We start from the raw sequence: 17,735 nt of genomic DNA, 5'->3' as shown, positions 1-17,735 counted from the left end.
TGTCCAGCAGGAAGTGGTGTTTTCTTTCCTGTCTGACCCAGTGCTCTCTGTTGCCTCCTCTGTCCATGTCAGGAACTGTCCAAAGCAGGAGCAAATCCCCATAGAAAACCCCTCCTGCTCTCCAGACTGGAAATAATACAACTTCTTGTTGGGCATACAGCAGCTGATAAGTACTGGAAGGCTTGAGATTTTTTAATAGAAGTAAATTACAAATCTCTGTCACTTCATGGCAGCAGTTGATTTGAAAGAAATTTTTTTTGGGTGGACTACCCCTTTAAGGTTAGACATGTTCTAGACTGGCTTGCTGGAGAACAATCTGCAGCAAATGTGCACAGAAATGTGCAGACCCATTAAAGGGGTTATCCAGTGCTCCAAAAACATGGCCACTTTCTTTCAGAGACAACACAACTCTTGTCTCCAGTTCAGGTGCGGTTTGCAATTAGGCTCCATTCACTTCAATGGAACTGAGCAGCAAAACCCCGCCCAATCTGGAGACAAGAGTGGTGTTGTCTCTGGAAGAAAGTGGCCTTGTTTTTGGAGCACTGGATAATCCCTTTTACAGCTGCAGAATGTAAAATCTGCCCTTCTGGTCCCTGAATAACAGGGGTGCCAGGAGTCAGTTGTCCACTGGCTTGTCAGGATAGGCTGTGAATGTCTACAGCCTAGATAACCCCTTTATGTGTAGTATCTGGGCTCTTTTACTTTTGTCAGGGGACCAAATGTAGCATCTAGCACAACACTACTTGCTACAATATCTGTAACACATGACATGTCTGCATCCTGTATGGAGGTAAGGCTAGGTGGTGTCTATTAGGTTGCTGTGTTGTGCTGCTGAATCATTGCACCTAGAAGTGATGGTTTTGCATCACCTCCTCCATACAGTAAGAAGCCCATGCTGGATGGATTTCTGGCAGTTGTTTAGTAGTTTTCTCCTCTTCTTACTGTGTAGCCCTAGAGGTCCTCAATCACAGAAGCATCTTCATCAGGACAGCAGAGACGTATGCAGCCATATACTGCAGTGTTGTGCTGTCATGCATTTAAGGTAAGTAAATAGGGTCACACTGCAACTGGCAGTCACATTAAATCAAATCCATCCAAGAGGGAATGTGGCCATATTTGCTGTCTTATCACTTTCTTATCGTTTTGCCTCTTGAGGGTTATATATATATAATATATCATAGCGTCCTCAAGGACTCTTATGGCAGATGTTGGGTCAGTGGATTTCTGACCCTCTTATTCATGCAGCTCTGAACCTACAAAACCCTGGTAGTGAGATGCTATAAAGCTTCACATGTCCTCTCATCCCTCCAAATGTCTCAGTGGGAGGAGGAGGAAGGAAAAGCGGGGGCGTAAGTTGTCAGAAAATTATTACACCTTCAGTACAACTATGTAGAGTTTGTTGCAGCTTGGAAAACAACTGTCAAGGGTCCACTGACTATAACCTGTCTGAGCATATCCATGGCCTATGAGAAGCTGTCAGAGCCACTAGCTTTTTTTTTACAGGATAATTTCTAGTTAGGAGCTGTACTGAACAAGTTAGGACTGCCTGTATCCAGTACTGACTGCTGTGCTGTACCCAAATTCGCCCACATGGTGGCAGCACTTGTTCCTCTTACAATCAGATTGTGGTAAATATATTTTAGTTCTTGCTATAGAGATGCTTATTAGAGATGAGCAAACCTGGAGCATGCTTGAGTCCATCTGAACCAGAACTTTCGGCATTTGATTAGCGGTGGCTGGTGACCTTGGATAAAGCCCTAAGGCTATGTGGAAAACATGGATATAGTCATTGGCTGTATCCATGTTTTCCAGACAACTGTACATAATATAAAGGATTAACATACTGGACATATCTCAATAGCAAATAAAACAAGATGAATAAAGTAAGTGACAGACTGGTATCACTTCGTCTCGGTGGCAGGTGTGTGTATCACCTGGGAAGTTTGTCATCTTAGATGTGACTTCTTCATTTCTCAGCATATATTACATAGGCCCTGTTTATACTGTGTTGTGTTAAACGTGAACACCTTTTTACAGGATCAAAAAGTATGGTATACTATGCATTTGGATGCTGCAAAAATAAAGGAGTTATCCAGGATTAGAAACAAAATGCACAGCTCCTTTCTTGAAAAAAACAAACAAAAAAACAGCACCACCCCTGTCCTCAGGTTGTGTGTGGTATTACAATTCAGCTCCATTCACTTCAATGGCACTAAGCTGCAAAACCCACACCCAAACTGAGGACAGGAGAGGCTCTGTTTCTGGAAGAAAGTGTTCATGTTTTTCTTTTAATACTTTATTATTTTCATAGAGCACAAAAATACAAGAATCATAGGTTGATGAGCTGCACAGCAACATGGCAACCCAGGACCACAACAAAATACAGGCTCATTACAGGAAAGCAATGGGGGGGGGGGGGGGGGGGGGGGGGGGGGGTTGTTCAAACATGGTGTAAAGTGAAACTGGCTCAGTTGCCCCTAGCAACCAATCAGATTCCACCTTTCATTCCTCACAGACTCTTTGGAAAATGAAAGGTGGAATCTGATTGGTTGCTAGGGACAACTGTGCCAGTTTCACTTTACACCATGTTTGATAAATCTTCCCCTATATGTAAGCATACATTACTCACTGACCAATTATTTCCGTTTAAGGGTGCGTTCACACGTACAAGATCTGCAGCAGATTTGATGGCCTAGAATTGATTTACTTTAAATCTGCGCCATCAAATCTGCTGCAGATCCTGTACGTGTGAACGCACCCTTGAGGGCTTATCCAGGCTTAGAAAAACACAGCCGCAGATGCCAGGGTGCCATAGGATTGTTAATGCATATGACGGACTGAGGTCCATTATATCCTATGCAGGTACTACGCCTCCCCTTCCCTTGGGGTCCTACTAAGCATGACTTCGGAGACCCTTCCTGCACCACACTTGACTATTATAGCCCATATTCTCATGGCTACCAGATCAGCTATAGATAAACTATGGAAAGCCATCTCTCTCCCCCTCTCTCTCCACCACTTTAGCCATGGTATCCCACAACGGTGAAATGAAAAAATTGGTAGCGCAGAGGACGGACAATTACGATTCCTTCTCTCGGAGATGTTACCTCCGGACTCACTATATTAAAAAGTCTCCGCCTTCATGATTTATTGATCTTACCAATGGTTGTCTGCTTGCTATGTACACGTTGTGCTGTACATATTGGGGAAAATTTATCAAACTGGTGTAAAGTAGAACTGGCTCAGTTGCCCCTAGCAACCAATCAGATTCCACTTTTCATTCCTTACAGATTCTGCGAAAAAGTAAAGGTGGAATCTGATTGGTTGCTAGGGGCAACTGAGCCAGTTTCACTTTACACCATGTTTGATAAATCTCCCCCATAGTATACATTGGCGTCTATACGTAGTGTTAGTAACTAGGGGTAAAATAACACCATTTTTATAAGAAATAAAGATGCGGCGTAACACATGGGTGTATTCTGTGTCCTTGTAGTATAGTGGATATAACAGTGACAGCCGCTTCATATTTCCTTTGTGACCAAATCTATATTTCCCATCCCCCCATCGCTATCTCTGTATTGATCCCAGTGGTGATGGGGGTGTAAGTTTAGTAATTTTTTTCCTATTTAGTTGAATACAAAATAAATACCCCTTCATTCACACATTTTTCAGGACCGTATATGATGTCTGCAATAATCCACAATCCCCAAAAATTCATCTGTAATCCATATTTTTTTGTGGATCAGCAAAGAAAGGGAGGGTGATAGTTAATTAAGTGGGAATACTTTAAAATGATTATTCATCAATATTTTTTTTCCATGGATTTGCAGACGTTACAGATGTTTCATCCGTATAAATTAGGTACACTCCAATAGACTTCTATGGGACAATATGGGCGGCAAATACGGTCTGTATTAGAACTTGTAATTTTTGCTGATGCCTAAATATATGGACGGTGTTAACAGCCCAATTGAAATCAATGGGCCCTAAGTTGCAGATCCACAATACTACGAAGCGTGTGCATGTAGGCGAAATGTTAAAACATTTAAAAAATTGATTGCTTGGGGCCTGGGTGGTCACATCACTAGGATATGGTTGGGAGAAGAACTGGGCTAAGCTCTTCCCTGCTTGCTGCATAAGACAGGGGTCTGCCTTGTACAGTGAGGAAAGAGACGGAGAGAAGTGCTCAGCCCAGTTCTTCTCCCAGCTCATTCTGTCCACTTAGAACCGACCAATTAAAATTTTTTGAATTCCTAAAAAAAAGGATATATTTTTTAAGCCACAGTGATTTTACATGCAGTTTCTTTGCTACTTAATGAGGGCTTCTTGAACAAATAAAAAAGGTAATTGTGATGTTGTGAGTGCCTGACTTTAGCAATAATTATTTGATCATCCTGTGGGGTGAATAACTATGATCAATATTTTAGAAAATCCAACTCTTTTTATTTCTATTATTTTGCATGGAATCACTTTTGATCAGTTGAGGTGGTCGGGTCGGCTCAGCACCTATGTATTTATGATATATTCTTGGAGGAATATTGGAGATAATTCTTGGCCTTCTAACTCGAGGAAACATTGTGGAAACGAAACTAGAACACTAACGCTAGAGGGTAAAATGATAAGCTGACTTGTAGGTTTTGGTCTCCGGGAAAATGGCTGCCGTCCGTTCACTTTATAAGGAGCTTGCCTCATACGTCAGACATAGTGTTTCCCTCTAGTAACCGAACGGAGGTTAATCGTTCTGCTCCGCTATTGGCTAACACAGAATGGGCGTTGAATCACCATAGCAACGGCAAGCAACCGGCAGGTTTGTGTGTGTGAATAGAGTGCAGGGAACTTCGCAACCGTCGGGTAATCCCCGTGTCTACCGGACTGCTGCAGGTATGTATGGGAGGGATAGTCAGACTACTTACTACTCCTATCAGAGTCCTCATTGGTCTGCAAGTGTCTCTGGGAGGGACGCGCTAATGTCAGGCATCACTTTAGTGCCAGAGATTTGTAATTTACTACTATTAAAAAAGCGCGTGTCTTCCAGTACTTATCAGCTGCTGTATGCCCTGGAGAAAGTGGTGTATTCTTTCCAGTCTGGAGAGCAGGAGAGGTTTTCTATGGGGATTTGCTACTGATCTGGGCAGTTTCTGATATGGACAGAGGTGGCAGCAGAGAGCACTGTGTCAGAGTGGAGAGAATACACCACTTCCTGCAGGACATACAGCAGCTGATAAGTACTGGAAGACACAAAATTTTTTAAATAGAAGTAAATTACAAAGCTATGGCACTTTCCAGTTGATTTGAAAGAAATTATTTTGGTTAACAACCCCTGTAAGCAGGCACCGCAGTTCTGGCTAACAGCTGATTGTTGGGGGTAGCAGGATGTTCGACTCCGCTGTTCTGAACATAGGCCATCCATTAACATAATTCTGGAAAATCACTTTAAAGCCAGTCTCATAAGATGACCGTCCCTCCCCCGGCTCCTGAAACCTCAGGGGTTATTCAGGATTAGAAAAACAAGTAGCTGCCCTTTTCCAGAGCGCCCTCATTTTCTGTGATATATATATAAATATTTTATTTTTTTTGCAAAATGCTCATTTTGTACGATTCTGAATGACTGTGATACTTTGTAGACCATATAAGATCCTAGACTTTCTATTGTTTTAAAGCCATGAGTGGGTTCTACCAAGGAACAACAAAAACCCATCAGATACCGATCGATCATCTTGACTACAAGTACATTGAAGAGTGTAAAGACGTCAAACATCTGGAGAAGATCTTGAGGGTTCTCAGGTAATAATGGAGGATGTTATTCTCACCAATAAAAATAATCTAAATCTTAAAGTCTTTAATTTAATTTCCTTTTATTAGATAAAAACTGTTAAAATGTCCAAAGTTTTGATCGGATAGGATCTGAGTGTTCAGACCTCCAGCGATTGATACAACCATTGGGGAGAAGTCCCTGGTTATAGGCTTCACTCCTTGTGATCTCTGTCTATAAGCTCCATACAGTGCAGCAAAGATCACAGTGAGCTGGAGAGTGAAGTGCATATGCAGGGGCTTCTCCCTGCTAGTTTTGAACACTCAGGACCCCAGCCGATTAAAACTTGGCATGACAAAGAAACACTGAGAACAATGTCCCATCTTTACTATGGCTTTTGGGTCCATATGCTCCAAAATTGTAACAAGCGGCAACTGAGATACATTTATTATGCAAAGTACACCAAAAAAGATAGTAAAATGAGCTTTTAACACCATGGATTGTGACCAAGATGGGAGGGACGTGGCTTAAAAAAAATCATATCTTGTGCCAGAATTTTGGTGCACTACTTTTGCCTAAAGTAAGCCAACTAATAGTTGATGCAAACAGGAAATAAACAGTGCAAGCTTAGACTAAACAGGATGCAGATGCGCCAGATTCACCAGACAGCCTGAGCCACTGTGATGTAGTGAAAACAGCACCACCCATGTGCTCAGGTTGTGTGTGGTATTGCAATTCTTTCACTTCAGTATAGGGTAGGTTCAGACTATGGAATCTGCGCAGATAATTTCCAGCAGATTCTGTCGCCTGTACCATCTCGCGGCGGCACGCATCTCCGCCCGTCCCATAGACTTAAACTTTCTGTCGGTGGAATGTGGAATCCGCCCGGCCATAGAATAGTGTCTATGGGGCCGCAGCCATGAATGGTTACGCGCCACAGAATCTGCCAGAACTTATCCACGCAGATTCCGTAGTGTGAACCTACCCTTACTGTGCTGCAGAACCCCACACCCAAACTGAGGACATGAGAGGTGCTGTTTCTGGAAGTGAGCAGCTATGCTTTTGCCACGCCTGGGAAATCCTTTTAAGGTTTTGCTCCGGTTTCAGGATTTAGCTCTTACCTGAAGTCCGGACACATGACTTTGCTCCAGTTCCAGGTTTTAGCTGTAGCTGGGATTTCATCATGTGACCCTGATTGGGGTATTTTAGTCTGCTGCACTGTTTGGTTTGTGGGCCTGTGGTTAAGGGGGTCATCCTGTCCCTTTTGCGTAGTGCTACCGCCATGTACCTTTCTATTGAGTTTTAATATATTCTAAATAAAAGAAGATTTTTATGCTGGAATTCTGAAGCGCTGGATATCCTGTGTGAACCATTCCACTTGTGGCTGGTCCCTATTCAAAGTGTGGATTGTAGATTTGGATTACAACCATGGAGGAAGAGGGATTGTCCTATTGGGACCATTCTGAACGGCAAAGAAGAGCTGATGCATTGTTTGGGTCCATTGATGATTTGACACCCAAGGTTTGTCCTAAGTCATCCTATCGGGACCATTGTTCTGAACGCCAAAGAAAAGCTGCGGCATTGTTTGGGTCCATCGATGATCCGACACCCAAGGTTTGTCCTAGGGTGTCCTATCAGGGCCGTTGTTCTGAACACCAAAGAAAAGCGGCCGCATTGTTTGCAGCTGCCGATGATCCGACACCCAAGGACTTGTATGTTCTAATGAAGCAACTGGAGGAACTTTCATTGAAAGAAATCCAGCTGCGGTGGGATGTGACATCGCTGAACAAATACCTAGAAAACCAGATGATCCCTCGGGGGTTGCGGCTGCAGAAACGTCCCCCTAGGCCCCTCCCACCTCATCTTTTACTGGAGTGGGACGCCGTCCTCACCCACCACTCATTCAAACTAATGCAGTTGGTTATTTCTGAGCAGCAGAAGATGCTCGAGCAGGTACGGGAGGATATAGAGAGCGTACAGGCCGAGTTACAGCCTCACCGTGACTGTGCCAGGTATAAAGCACTGGAGAAAAAGCTAAAAGATAAAATGAAAAGACTTGAAGACTCCATGGCTGCTAAAAAGTGGAGTAAATTTCAGCGGGACATGCTGGACTACCAGAATGATGTAGTGCACACGTGGTATGTACAACGTCCAGACAGGCCTAGCGATGCGCCAAAATCTGTATCAAGAACTCGCCGAGGAGGGAGGAAACATCGCAGAAACAAAAACAAGCGTTCTACTAATCCTGCGAGCTTCCCAGACACTGAGGGCTGCAGTGATGGGGGACTGTCAAGCCTTGGATGGGACTCTTATATGCCACCAAGCATGGAATTATCAAACACACAGTCTGAACAAGCAGCAACACATGGGGAGGCAGCTCTCTTAAAGGAATGTGGAGGAAGAGAGCAGGCTGCAAGCTTAGGGGAAGGACCCTATCCAGGCAGAAGCCAGAGGTAACCCACAGAGACCTTGTAGTTATTAAAGTGTTACAATCCCTTGAAAAAACTTGATGGACATATCATGACATGGACAGGTGGGGAACCTTCGTCCCTCTTGCTGTTGCAGAACTACAATTCCCATCATGCCTGGGCAAAGCTAAAGGAAAGTATGGGCATTGTAGTTTTGCACATTATTTTGGTGCATGGCCCCCTTATTTGCCATGTCCTTTCCCGGTAGCTTATGTCCCTTAGCTTAGAAAGGCCTCTTCACATTTTGCTGTTCTTCTTGGTGCACTAAATGTATTGCAGTTGCTTTGCACTAAATAGGAGACATGGTAAGTAGTAGGCGATGAAAATTGTAATTGAACTCAATGGCCACGGCTGCAGGGCCCATGGACTAATGGGGCCCACAAGCCTCTGGCCCTTTAACTGAGAATATTGTGATGAAAACTCCAATACACATACTCTGTTGGGCCGACAGTCCCCTGGTGTTTCTTCACTCTCCCTGCTCATGCATCAGGGAATTGGGAGAACGAAGGAATGCTGGGGGGACTGTGTAGGTCCAAGTGAGTGTGTGTGGGGTGTCTTTGTTTTTTTTCTTTTCTTTCTATAGGGCCCCATGAATCCTAGTTATGCCCTGTTTGCAGTCGGAGAGTACATTGGATTAACTCTGCTGAATCTGTTGTGTTTGGAGACTTAAACAAAAACATGGCCACTTTTCCCCCTCTCTTGTATCTAGTTCAGGCGTGGGTTGCAGTTAAGCTCCATTTACTTCAATGGAGCTGAGTTCCAAACCCTACCCAAACTGGGGACAAGAGAGGGGAAAAAGTGGCCATGTTTTTGTAGCGCTGGATAACCCCTTTAATTGACAGTTGTCTTTCCAGCACTGATAAATGGCACCATACCTGCTTCCTCTTACCCTCTGCATGGCTGTTAAGGGGTTAAACACTGCCCCTTTCTTCTGAAAACAGGTTGTGTGGTATTACAGATCAGTTACAGATCAGTTGCATTGAAGTGAATGGAGCGAAGTTATAATACCACACACAACCTGAGGACAACAGAGGTGCTGTGTTTTTCTAATCCTGGATAACCCCTTTAAGGATATGTAGCTAACACCTATGTTTGCTGAGCCTTATAATTCCTTTCCTGAACAAAGGCAAGGATGGATATTATAGGCTGACAATTACTTTTCAGTGACCACTCATTTCTGACTTGCTATATAGCCTAAGGGCGCATTCAGACTACGGAATCCATGCTGAGAAGTCCCCACGGATTCCAGCGCTCTTCCCTGCGTGCTCCCGCTCACATCTCCGCCCCTCCCATAGGGGCAGATTCCGAGATGCGAATAGGAGTGCGCAGGGGTGAGAGGCTGAATCCTTAGGGACTTCTCTGCACAGATTTCATAGTCTTAATGCACCCTTATTTTAAGACCAGGCATTATAGGGAAGTTCTGTATATCTAATTTACATTGCAAATAAAGCTTTTTTTTTTTTTTTAATATTTATAACCCAGTGTCACTGTGACTTAAAAAAAAAACAAGAAGCAACTCAGAAGTTATAGTTGGTCAGGGTCTTTAGACCCCCTGCAGATCACTAGAACGAGCAGAGAGAAGTTCTTGGTTGAGTTCTTTTCTTCCTGTCTCTCTGCAGGAGACGGGCTCCATAGACTTACTATAAAATCTGTTTCTGCACCAAGACCGGCAGAGAAGAACTCAACCAAGCGCTTCTCTCTACTCGTTCTAGCAATCGGTGGGGGTCTGAACACTGTCTGTAGCAGGGCATCGGCATTTAGTAAAGGTGAAAAACGGGGGTGAAATATGTCCGCAAGCTGCAGGAGTTCTGACATGGACAGAGGCGACAGCCGAATAACCAGAGGGCCCCTTTAAGATGTCACTGTGTTGGCAAAACTAATGTTGTGAACCTTGGTCTGTTGAGGTAGTCTGTGCCCACAGGCAGGGAATGAGTGGAGGGTTGGTCGTTCATTTCTATGGGCGTTATGAGAATGCATTGAGCAGGCTCTGTACATGACTGCTTGCTGGTGTTCCTGAGATCCTGTACCTGTCCTGGCACCAATATGGAGACGTCACTGAACGCTAAGTGTATGTTCCATTGTACAGGTTAGGAGAGGAAGGAAACTACCCAGATCTGACAACCTTCTGTGAAAAGAGAATTGAAGCTTTGTCTCCAAACAATCGCACCCTAAGGAAAGACAAACCACCGGCCACTGCCGCCGACTTCTCCTTCGAAGACTGGCGAGAGATTGGTGATGACCTGAAGGTAGGCAGTGCTATTCTATCAGTGTATCTACCCCATTATTTGTGAGACATTGGAGGACTCCTCAAGGATCAGGGCTAATATCTAACCAATGCCCCCCCCCCCCCCCAACCTGTGGCTCCAATCATCTTTTACTGTAGTCCAGAGCTGCAAACTAATTCTGTTTGTTGATATTGAGGAACCAACTTGTTCACACCGCTGAAGTTCTCTATACACAGTATCGGGTGACTACTTAAAAGGGTTATCCAATGCTACAAAAACATGGCCACTTTTCACCCTGTCTTGTTTCCAGATCAAACTCAGTTCCATTGAAGTAAATGGAGCTTAAAGGGGTTATCCAGCACTACAAAAACATGGCCACGTTCCCCCTACTGTTGTCTCTAGTTTGGGTGGGGTTTTGAAACTCAGTTCCATTGAAGTAAATGGAGCTTAATTGCAAACCACACCTGAACTGGAGACAACAGTAGGGGGAAAAGTAGCCATGTTTTTGTAACGCTGGATAACCCCTTTAATTGCAAAATGCACCTGAACTGGAGATGAGAGGGGGGAAAAGTAGCCATGTTTTTGTAACACTGGATAACCCCTTTAATTGCAAAATGCACCTGAACTGGAGATGAGAGGGGGGAAAAGTGGCCATGTTTCTGTAGCGCTGGATAACCCCTTTAGGGTGCGTTCACACCTACAGGATCTGCAGCAGATTTGATGGTGCAGATTTGATGCTGTGTTCAGTTAATTAAATAAAATCAGCTGCGGATCCAGTAAGTGTGAACGTACCCTAAAAGAACAGATGTCAAACTGGGGCCCTCCAGCTATCGCAGAACCACAATTTCCATAATTCCTTGCCCGACAAAGCTTTAGCTCTCCAGGCATGATGGGAATTGTAGTTCTGCAACAGCTGTAGGGTCACAAGTTTGACACCACTCATCTACTAAAGTGTATGGGGCCTCCTGACTTCCCCTACAACCAATGTTGTCAGGGAAGAGAAGAGTCGGGCATGTTGTATTTCACCTGCCAGACCCCTTTGTTCTCAGAGAGATGAACATTCAATTGTGCTGTATATGGGGGCATCTGTCTAATGCAGTGGACCTTGTTCACATAGGGTGTTTGTTTTTCTCTTTTAAATATTACTACACCAACTCCACGTTACAATCCGTGTGAAAATCATATGGATTCTGACAGCTGTCAGCTGGGTTCCTCGGACCTGCCGTCAGCCCAAGACTTGTGTTGTGAGTATAATGAGAACCCGGCCAGGTTCAGCCATCAGATACAGATATACGATTACATTTCCCAGAGTGCAAATAACAAGGTGCAGATATTGAGCAAGTAAGAGACGCCAGGAGATGTTGGCTTTGAACTATGCAGAAGTTAGAATGCAGCTCTGGACTATAACACAATACTATCCACTGTGGGGTTCGCTCTTACACTTCATTTTTTAAATTTTTTTCAGAATTTCCTAACCGACATAAAACTTAAAGAACAACAAGAACCGATCTCCCAGCAAAACACCGACAATTTGCCGCCCATTCGCAGCTCTTCTAAAGGGCCACTGACTAATAAGGTAAATTATTTTATTATGATAGACTGGGCTTACACTGTGAATTTCTGTACTTTTTTCATATATTTGAAGGGGCACTCCAGCGAAATATTTATTTCCAATCAACTGGTGTCTGAAAGTGCCAGAGACTTGTAATTTTACTTCTATTGAAAAATCTCAAGTCTTCCAGTACTTAACAGCTGCTATATGCCCTGCAGGAAGTGGTGTATTCTTTCCAGTCTGACAGTGCTCTCTGCTGCCACCTCTGTCCATGACGGGAACTGTCCAGAGCAGTAGGAAATCCCCATAGAAAACCTCTCCTGCTCTCTAGATTGGAAAGAGTACACCACTTCCTGTAGGACATACAGCAGCTGATAAGTACTGGATGTCCTACAGAAAGTTGTGTACTCTTTACAGTCTAGCGAGCAGGAGAGATTTTCTATGGGGGATTTGCTGCTGCTCTGGACAGTTCCTGTCATGGACAGAGTTGGCAGCAGAGAGCACTGTGTCAGACTGGAAAGAATGTCACTTCCTGCAGGGCATACAGCAGCTGATATGTACCAGAAGACTTGAGATTTTTAAGTAGAAGTAAATTACAAAACTCTGGCACTTTCTGAGACCAGTTGATATGATTTTTTTTTTCCCCGCTGGAGTAGCCCTTTACTTTACAGAAAAATGTGTTTTGTTTTTTTTTTGTTTTTTTTTTCTCTGCTACATTTAGGCCATGTTCACATGTTCAACTGGGTTCTCTCTGTGATCAGCTTGTTGTAGAATGGTTTGTCTGTACCTTTTTATATAAGTGATGTGTGATGAGATACAGTGTACATTAGCATATAGAAGTCAATAGTTACGTCTTTATAAACATAACTTTAAGCACTTAAAGAGCAGTGTGAACGGGGCCTTTTATATCTCCTAGCCATATATATTTATACACGTTCTCACTGGGGTAAGTGGGATTGATCATATTCCCTAAAATTGTCTTAATTTCACTTCAGCAGAAAGAACATCGATCAGCCGGCTCTAAGGTTCCTAGAGATTACACAGACTGGGATAGGTGAGAAGTGTGGCTGACAGTTGCCGTGTTATGTTACCTACCCTTTAAACAAACTCCTGAGTCTGGATCGGTCAGGGTCTGGGTGCTGAGACCCCCACCGATCCCTAGAATGAAGGGGCAGACGCACTCAGCAGTGCCCATGTTCTGCCACTCCTTCACTCACTGGTATAGTATCTATTGATATAATTGTAATGGAGTCGCATCTAGTGGAAGTTCCATAGTCTGCCATTATAATTCCGTCTACTGCTACTTAAGCAGATGTAGGGGCAGAGCGTGCACTGCTGCCCACGTCTGCCCCTTTGTTCCAGCGATTGTTGGGGGTCTCAGCACCGAACCCCCACCGATACAAACCTTCGTCTGTATGTCATGTCAAAGTTTTTTTTTTTTTTTTTTTTTTTTTTTTTTTTTTTTAATGATAGGTACCCTTTAAAGGTAATAAACAAAAATAATTTTTCTCACAGCACACACTATTATTATTATATATATATATTTTTTAAAGAAACTGTATGGAGAGGGGAGGGGTGGAGGGAGATAAGGCACCAAAACAGGACAACAAAGACAAAGAGTTAATTTACAGCTACATCACCGGGCTATCTCCTCTGACAGTCAGCACTGACCTCTGAATACCGCTTTCACACAGCTCCCACTGTGTATTCCTTTGTTCTCTGCTGGCGACTAATCTCCCTCCTCCCCCCTCCCCTCTCCATAGGTTACACAGAGCCCGACTGATGTAAAACAGTCATGATTTCCTGATAATGAGCAGTGAATGAGAGAGAGGAGGGGGGCGGACCTGGGAAAAGTCTTTTTGAATGCAGATAATGGAATATTTGCGTAATAAACCCAATTACAAAGTTTCTTAAAATCACCTGTACTATTGATTTCTGCAAAAAAATAAACTACAGTGACACTTTTAACAAAGCTCCATTGATGGAACAATAACAAGGTGGAGATGCAGAAACAATTTTTCTATGAACAGTATATGACTTTGCTTATCTGGAGTGTTTAAATGTAACAAAAAGTAAAGCAAATGCCTATAGTGTACAATGAATGGGATGAAAACGAATGATGGGATGATAAAACCTAAAAGCTGTGGCAGAAGTGCACGTCATTCCAACGTATGAGATGTCCTCCATGAACTGGGTGTATAAAGCCCTCCTAAACACTCTAATTTACACAGAAAGATATCTGCCAAAGATTTGAAGCCAAAGCCAGGAATAGACTGTAAACAGAGATCAAGTCATAAAGCCCTGCAATTTAAACTTTACATCTGTTCTTATTTTAGATTTGATATTGAAAAGGAACTATCGGAAATTGATAAGACCAAAGAGCAAAGCGACCAGTCCAAGACGGTTATAAACACGACGGCATCAAAGATAAAGAAGACTGTAGCTACAAAGGGTAATGTCGCAGAAGTGCCGTCTATATGTTGGATTGGCTAATACAGTCAGGAAGGATACATATAATAATCTTTATACCTATTAATGAAGAAAGGGTTAAATGGCAACTATAGACTAAGACCTATATTGTCTTATAGAGTAGGTGAGGAATTGTTATAACAGACATGTCGGGAGAGCAGGCTGATCATCTGTTACATATTACATGTTAGAATTTTTAGTTCATTTTTATTTTTGTTCATTGAATATGTTCAGCCTAATGCTAACCTGAGAGTATCTTCTAGGCACCAGCCCTGAGGAAAAAGGGTTCCTTGCTGAACGAGAAAAGGACAAAGGGAATGAAGCTTTCAGGTCTGGGGACTATGAGGAGGCCATATTGTATTATAGTCGGTGAGTTATTACTTTAGCCTTTTTAAAGGGGTTGTCCAGGCAGGTGACCCTGACTAGAGTGTTACGTTGGTGTATGATTTATTCTGAAACCTTTTGGCATTCTAGCCAGAATTGGGGCGCAGAGTTATTGGGGTTGTTCCCAGCAGCATCTCTCCACCTTTTCAGCCCTGACTGACCTCTCCATGTTTGGGTGGGGAAATGCAGAAGTGGACCCCCTCCCCCCAGTGACTTGGAGCCTTCCCAGTGTTTGTTGTGCTGTAGTGTTTCAGAATGAATCATACACTGCCTTAAAAGAGATGTGTGGCAAACTTTTTTTAATTAAATTATTGTTTTGTCCCCCAAAGTTATACAAGTCACCAATATACACTTATTATGAGAAATGCTTATAAAGGGCTTTTTTTCCCTGAACTTACTACTGCATCAAGGCTTCACATCCTGGATAACATGGTGATGTCACTTCCTGGATAACATGGTGATGTCACGCCCCGACTCCCAGACCTGTGCGGGCTGTGGCTGCTGGAGAGGATGATGGCAGGGGGATGCTCAGTGTCCCTCCAGTGCCCTGTGTCCCTCAGTGTCCCCCTGCCATCATCCTCTCCAGCAGCCACAGCCCGCACAGCTCTGGGAGTCGGGGCATGACATCACCATGTTATCCAGGAAGTGACATCACCATGTTATCCAGGAAGTGACGCCTTGATGCAGTAGTAAGTGCAGTGAAAAAAAGCACTTTATAAGTATTTCCCGTAATAAGTGTATATTGGTGATTTGTATAACTTTGGGGGACAATACAATACTGTAATAAAAATTTTCGCTGGACTTCTCCTTTAATAAGAGACTTGGTTCAGGCAGCATAAAAACAGGTTTCCTCTGAGATTATTAAATGTATTGCAATCCTTAGTGGGTCCAAATAAATCAATTTTCTATTAGCTGAAATAATGCTTTGGTATACTGGGTACAGCCTCACAAAAGTAAACTGTGGTGGTTGCTATTGGCTAAAATGGACAGAATCTGCATCGGCTCTGCTTTCAGCATTTACAGCAAGAGCCTGGCTGTCATTTTTTGCTAGGCCCCTGTAGGGATGTATATCAGATTCTGGCAGCTAGGGATCTGAAGATGACATGCGGTATGTCCATGATCATGCACTAATAACTAACGCTAGTAGTGTTCTGTTAAGGATAACAGATTTTTTTTTTTTTTTTTTTTTTTTTTTTTCTAAATGAAGGAGTATATCTGTATTACCCACAGCAATCGCATATAACAACAAAGCCCAGGCCGAGATTAAGCTGAAGAACTGGCAGGATGCTTTGGCTGACTGTGGCCGAGCACTGGATTTGGAGCCTAACAATGTGAAGGGTAAGAGATGCAGCTAGCTATGTCATAGCCTTTATATATTATTGCTGTGATCTGTTTGCTCTTCTCTCCTGTACCAGATCAATACACATTAGGACTGGTTTCACACAAGTGTGCTCTGGACACCTTTTTAGCACTGGCTTAATGAACTGTCCTCCATTTGGCTATAATTAGGTATTTTATTGTTTCCAGCTCTTCTGCGGCGTTCTGTGGTCCACAAAAACCTGCGTAATTTTCAGGCTGCATCCACCGATCTGAAGACTGTCCTGCTTCATGAACCGGAAAATCCAATAGCGAAGGTATGGCGTCCTAAATGTATACGAGTCACTGTCTAGTGACACAGGTTTAACCTCTACAATTCTGTGATGAAGACAGCAGAAGTGGATGTGATAACTGAATCCTTGTATTGACATCCCTAAATACAGAGAACGCTGTGGGGGACGTTTATGATGTGGTGCAGAGAGCCCACTTGCATATAAATCTATTCACAAACACTTGTTTTTGCGAATAATTTGTTTGCAAGTGGGCTCTCTGTGCTGCTTGTGCCAAAGGGGTGGGGGCGTAATGGGGGATGCGGCAGCACGCAGAGGGGGAATTTTTTTTTTTTTTTTCTTCCCCCGGTGGAATGTTAAGGAAGCCTATGCCAGCTCTCGGCTGCCATAGCTTTGTGAGCACAAACTTTATAAAGCATTGTACGTAAATCCTCAGGGCCTCTGCACTGCAGGGACATTTTTTATATTTTTAATTTACTTCTATTTTAAAATGTACAGTCTTCTAGTATTTATCAGCTTCTGTATGTCCTGCAGGAAGTGGTGTATTCTTTCCAGTTTGACACAGTGCTCTCTGCTGCCACCTCTGTCCATGTCAGGAGAGGTTGTGTTTGTTATAGTTTTTTTTGTGGGGATTTGCTGCTGCTCTGGACAGTTCCTGACATGAACAGAGGTGGCAGCAGAGAGCAGACATACAGCATACAGACATTTTTACCACCAGTAACCCTTTTAAAGACTTTTCTGGGATATTCAATGGATGAACTTTCCTTAGAGACCCCAGAGTCTGTGTTAGGGTATGTCCACACTACAGAATCCCACTGGATCACCCGCCGTGGATTCCACAGCTCGTGGACACACGCATCTCCGCTGGTCCGATAGGCTTCATTTTATGGTTTGGCAGATTCTGCAGTCCGCCTAAAGAATGAGCGTGTTCATTCTTGTCACCACCGGGTTCCCCTTCCTTGACCTAGATGGACAGGGCAGGTGGCCAGGGAGTGAATCGCACTGCAGTTGCATCCTCTCCCGGCTACATCTTCTAATCTCAGTGGGTAAGACCCAGTGGGATCAATTACTTTTGACATGTCAAGTTATTTTTTGTGACAAGTACTTTAATAAACTTGAAGAAAGATCTCTGACAGCATCCAAAAGTAAGGATCAGGGTTCTTTTATTGTATATCCAGGTACATCTGTGAAATGTGACCTAACCGGTCTTTGTCAAAGTTGGGTTGGAACATTTCACTGATGTACCTGGATATATAATAAAAATCTTGATCTTCACGT

General features: G+C 43.4%; 1 protein-coding gene across 2 annotated transcripts in view; it reads left to right on the top strand.

Moving 5' to 3' along the window:
- Positions 1-4,774: 4,774 nt before the first annotated feature.
- SPAG1 (sperm associated antigen 1) overlaps positions 4,775-17,735 on the top strand; it is a 50,788-nt gene continuing 37,827 nt past the window's right edge. The window contains exons 1-9 of one of the 2 annotated variants that reach the window (XM_069957332.1): positions 4,775-4,881; positions 5,661-5,784; positions 10,307-10,466; positions 11,911-12,021; positions 12,996-13,051; positions 14,334-14,449; positions 14,730-14,835; positions 16,058-16,188; positions 16,378-16,484. In XM_069957332.1, the coding sequence (XP_069813433.1) occupies positions 5,663-5,784; positions 10,307-10,466; positions 11,911-12,021; positions 12,996-13,051; positions 14,334-14,449; positions 14,730-14,835; positions 16,058-16,188; positions 16,378-16,484 (909 nt within the window). In that variant the 5' untranslated portion in view covers positions 4,775-4,881; positions 5,661-5,662. Of the gene's footprint in view, positions 4,882-5,660; positions 5,785-10,306; positions 10,467-11,910; positions 12,022-12,992; positions 13,052-14,333; positions 14,450-14,729; positions 14,836-16,057; positions 16,189-16,377; positions 16,485-17,735 lie in introns of both variants that reach the window. The other variant, XM_069957331.1, reaches the window with a different exon arrangement.

Source organism: Dendropsophus ebraccatus, chromosome 2, assembly GCF_027789765.1.
Source record: "Dendropsophus ebraccatus isolate aDenEbr1 chromosome 2, aDenEbr1.pat, whole genome shotgun sequence".
Lineage (NCBI taxonomy): Eukaryota > Metazoa > Chordata > Amphibia > Anura > Hylidae > Dendropsophus > Dendropsophus ebraccatus.
This window is presented reverse-complemented; position numbering and strand designations above follow the sequence as displayed.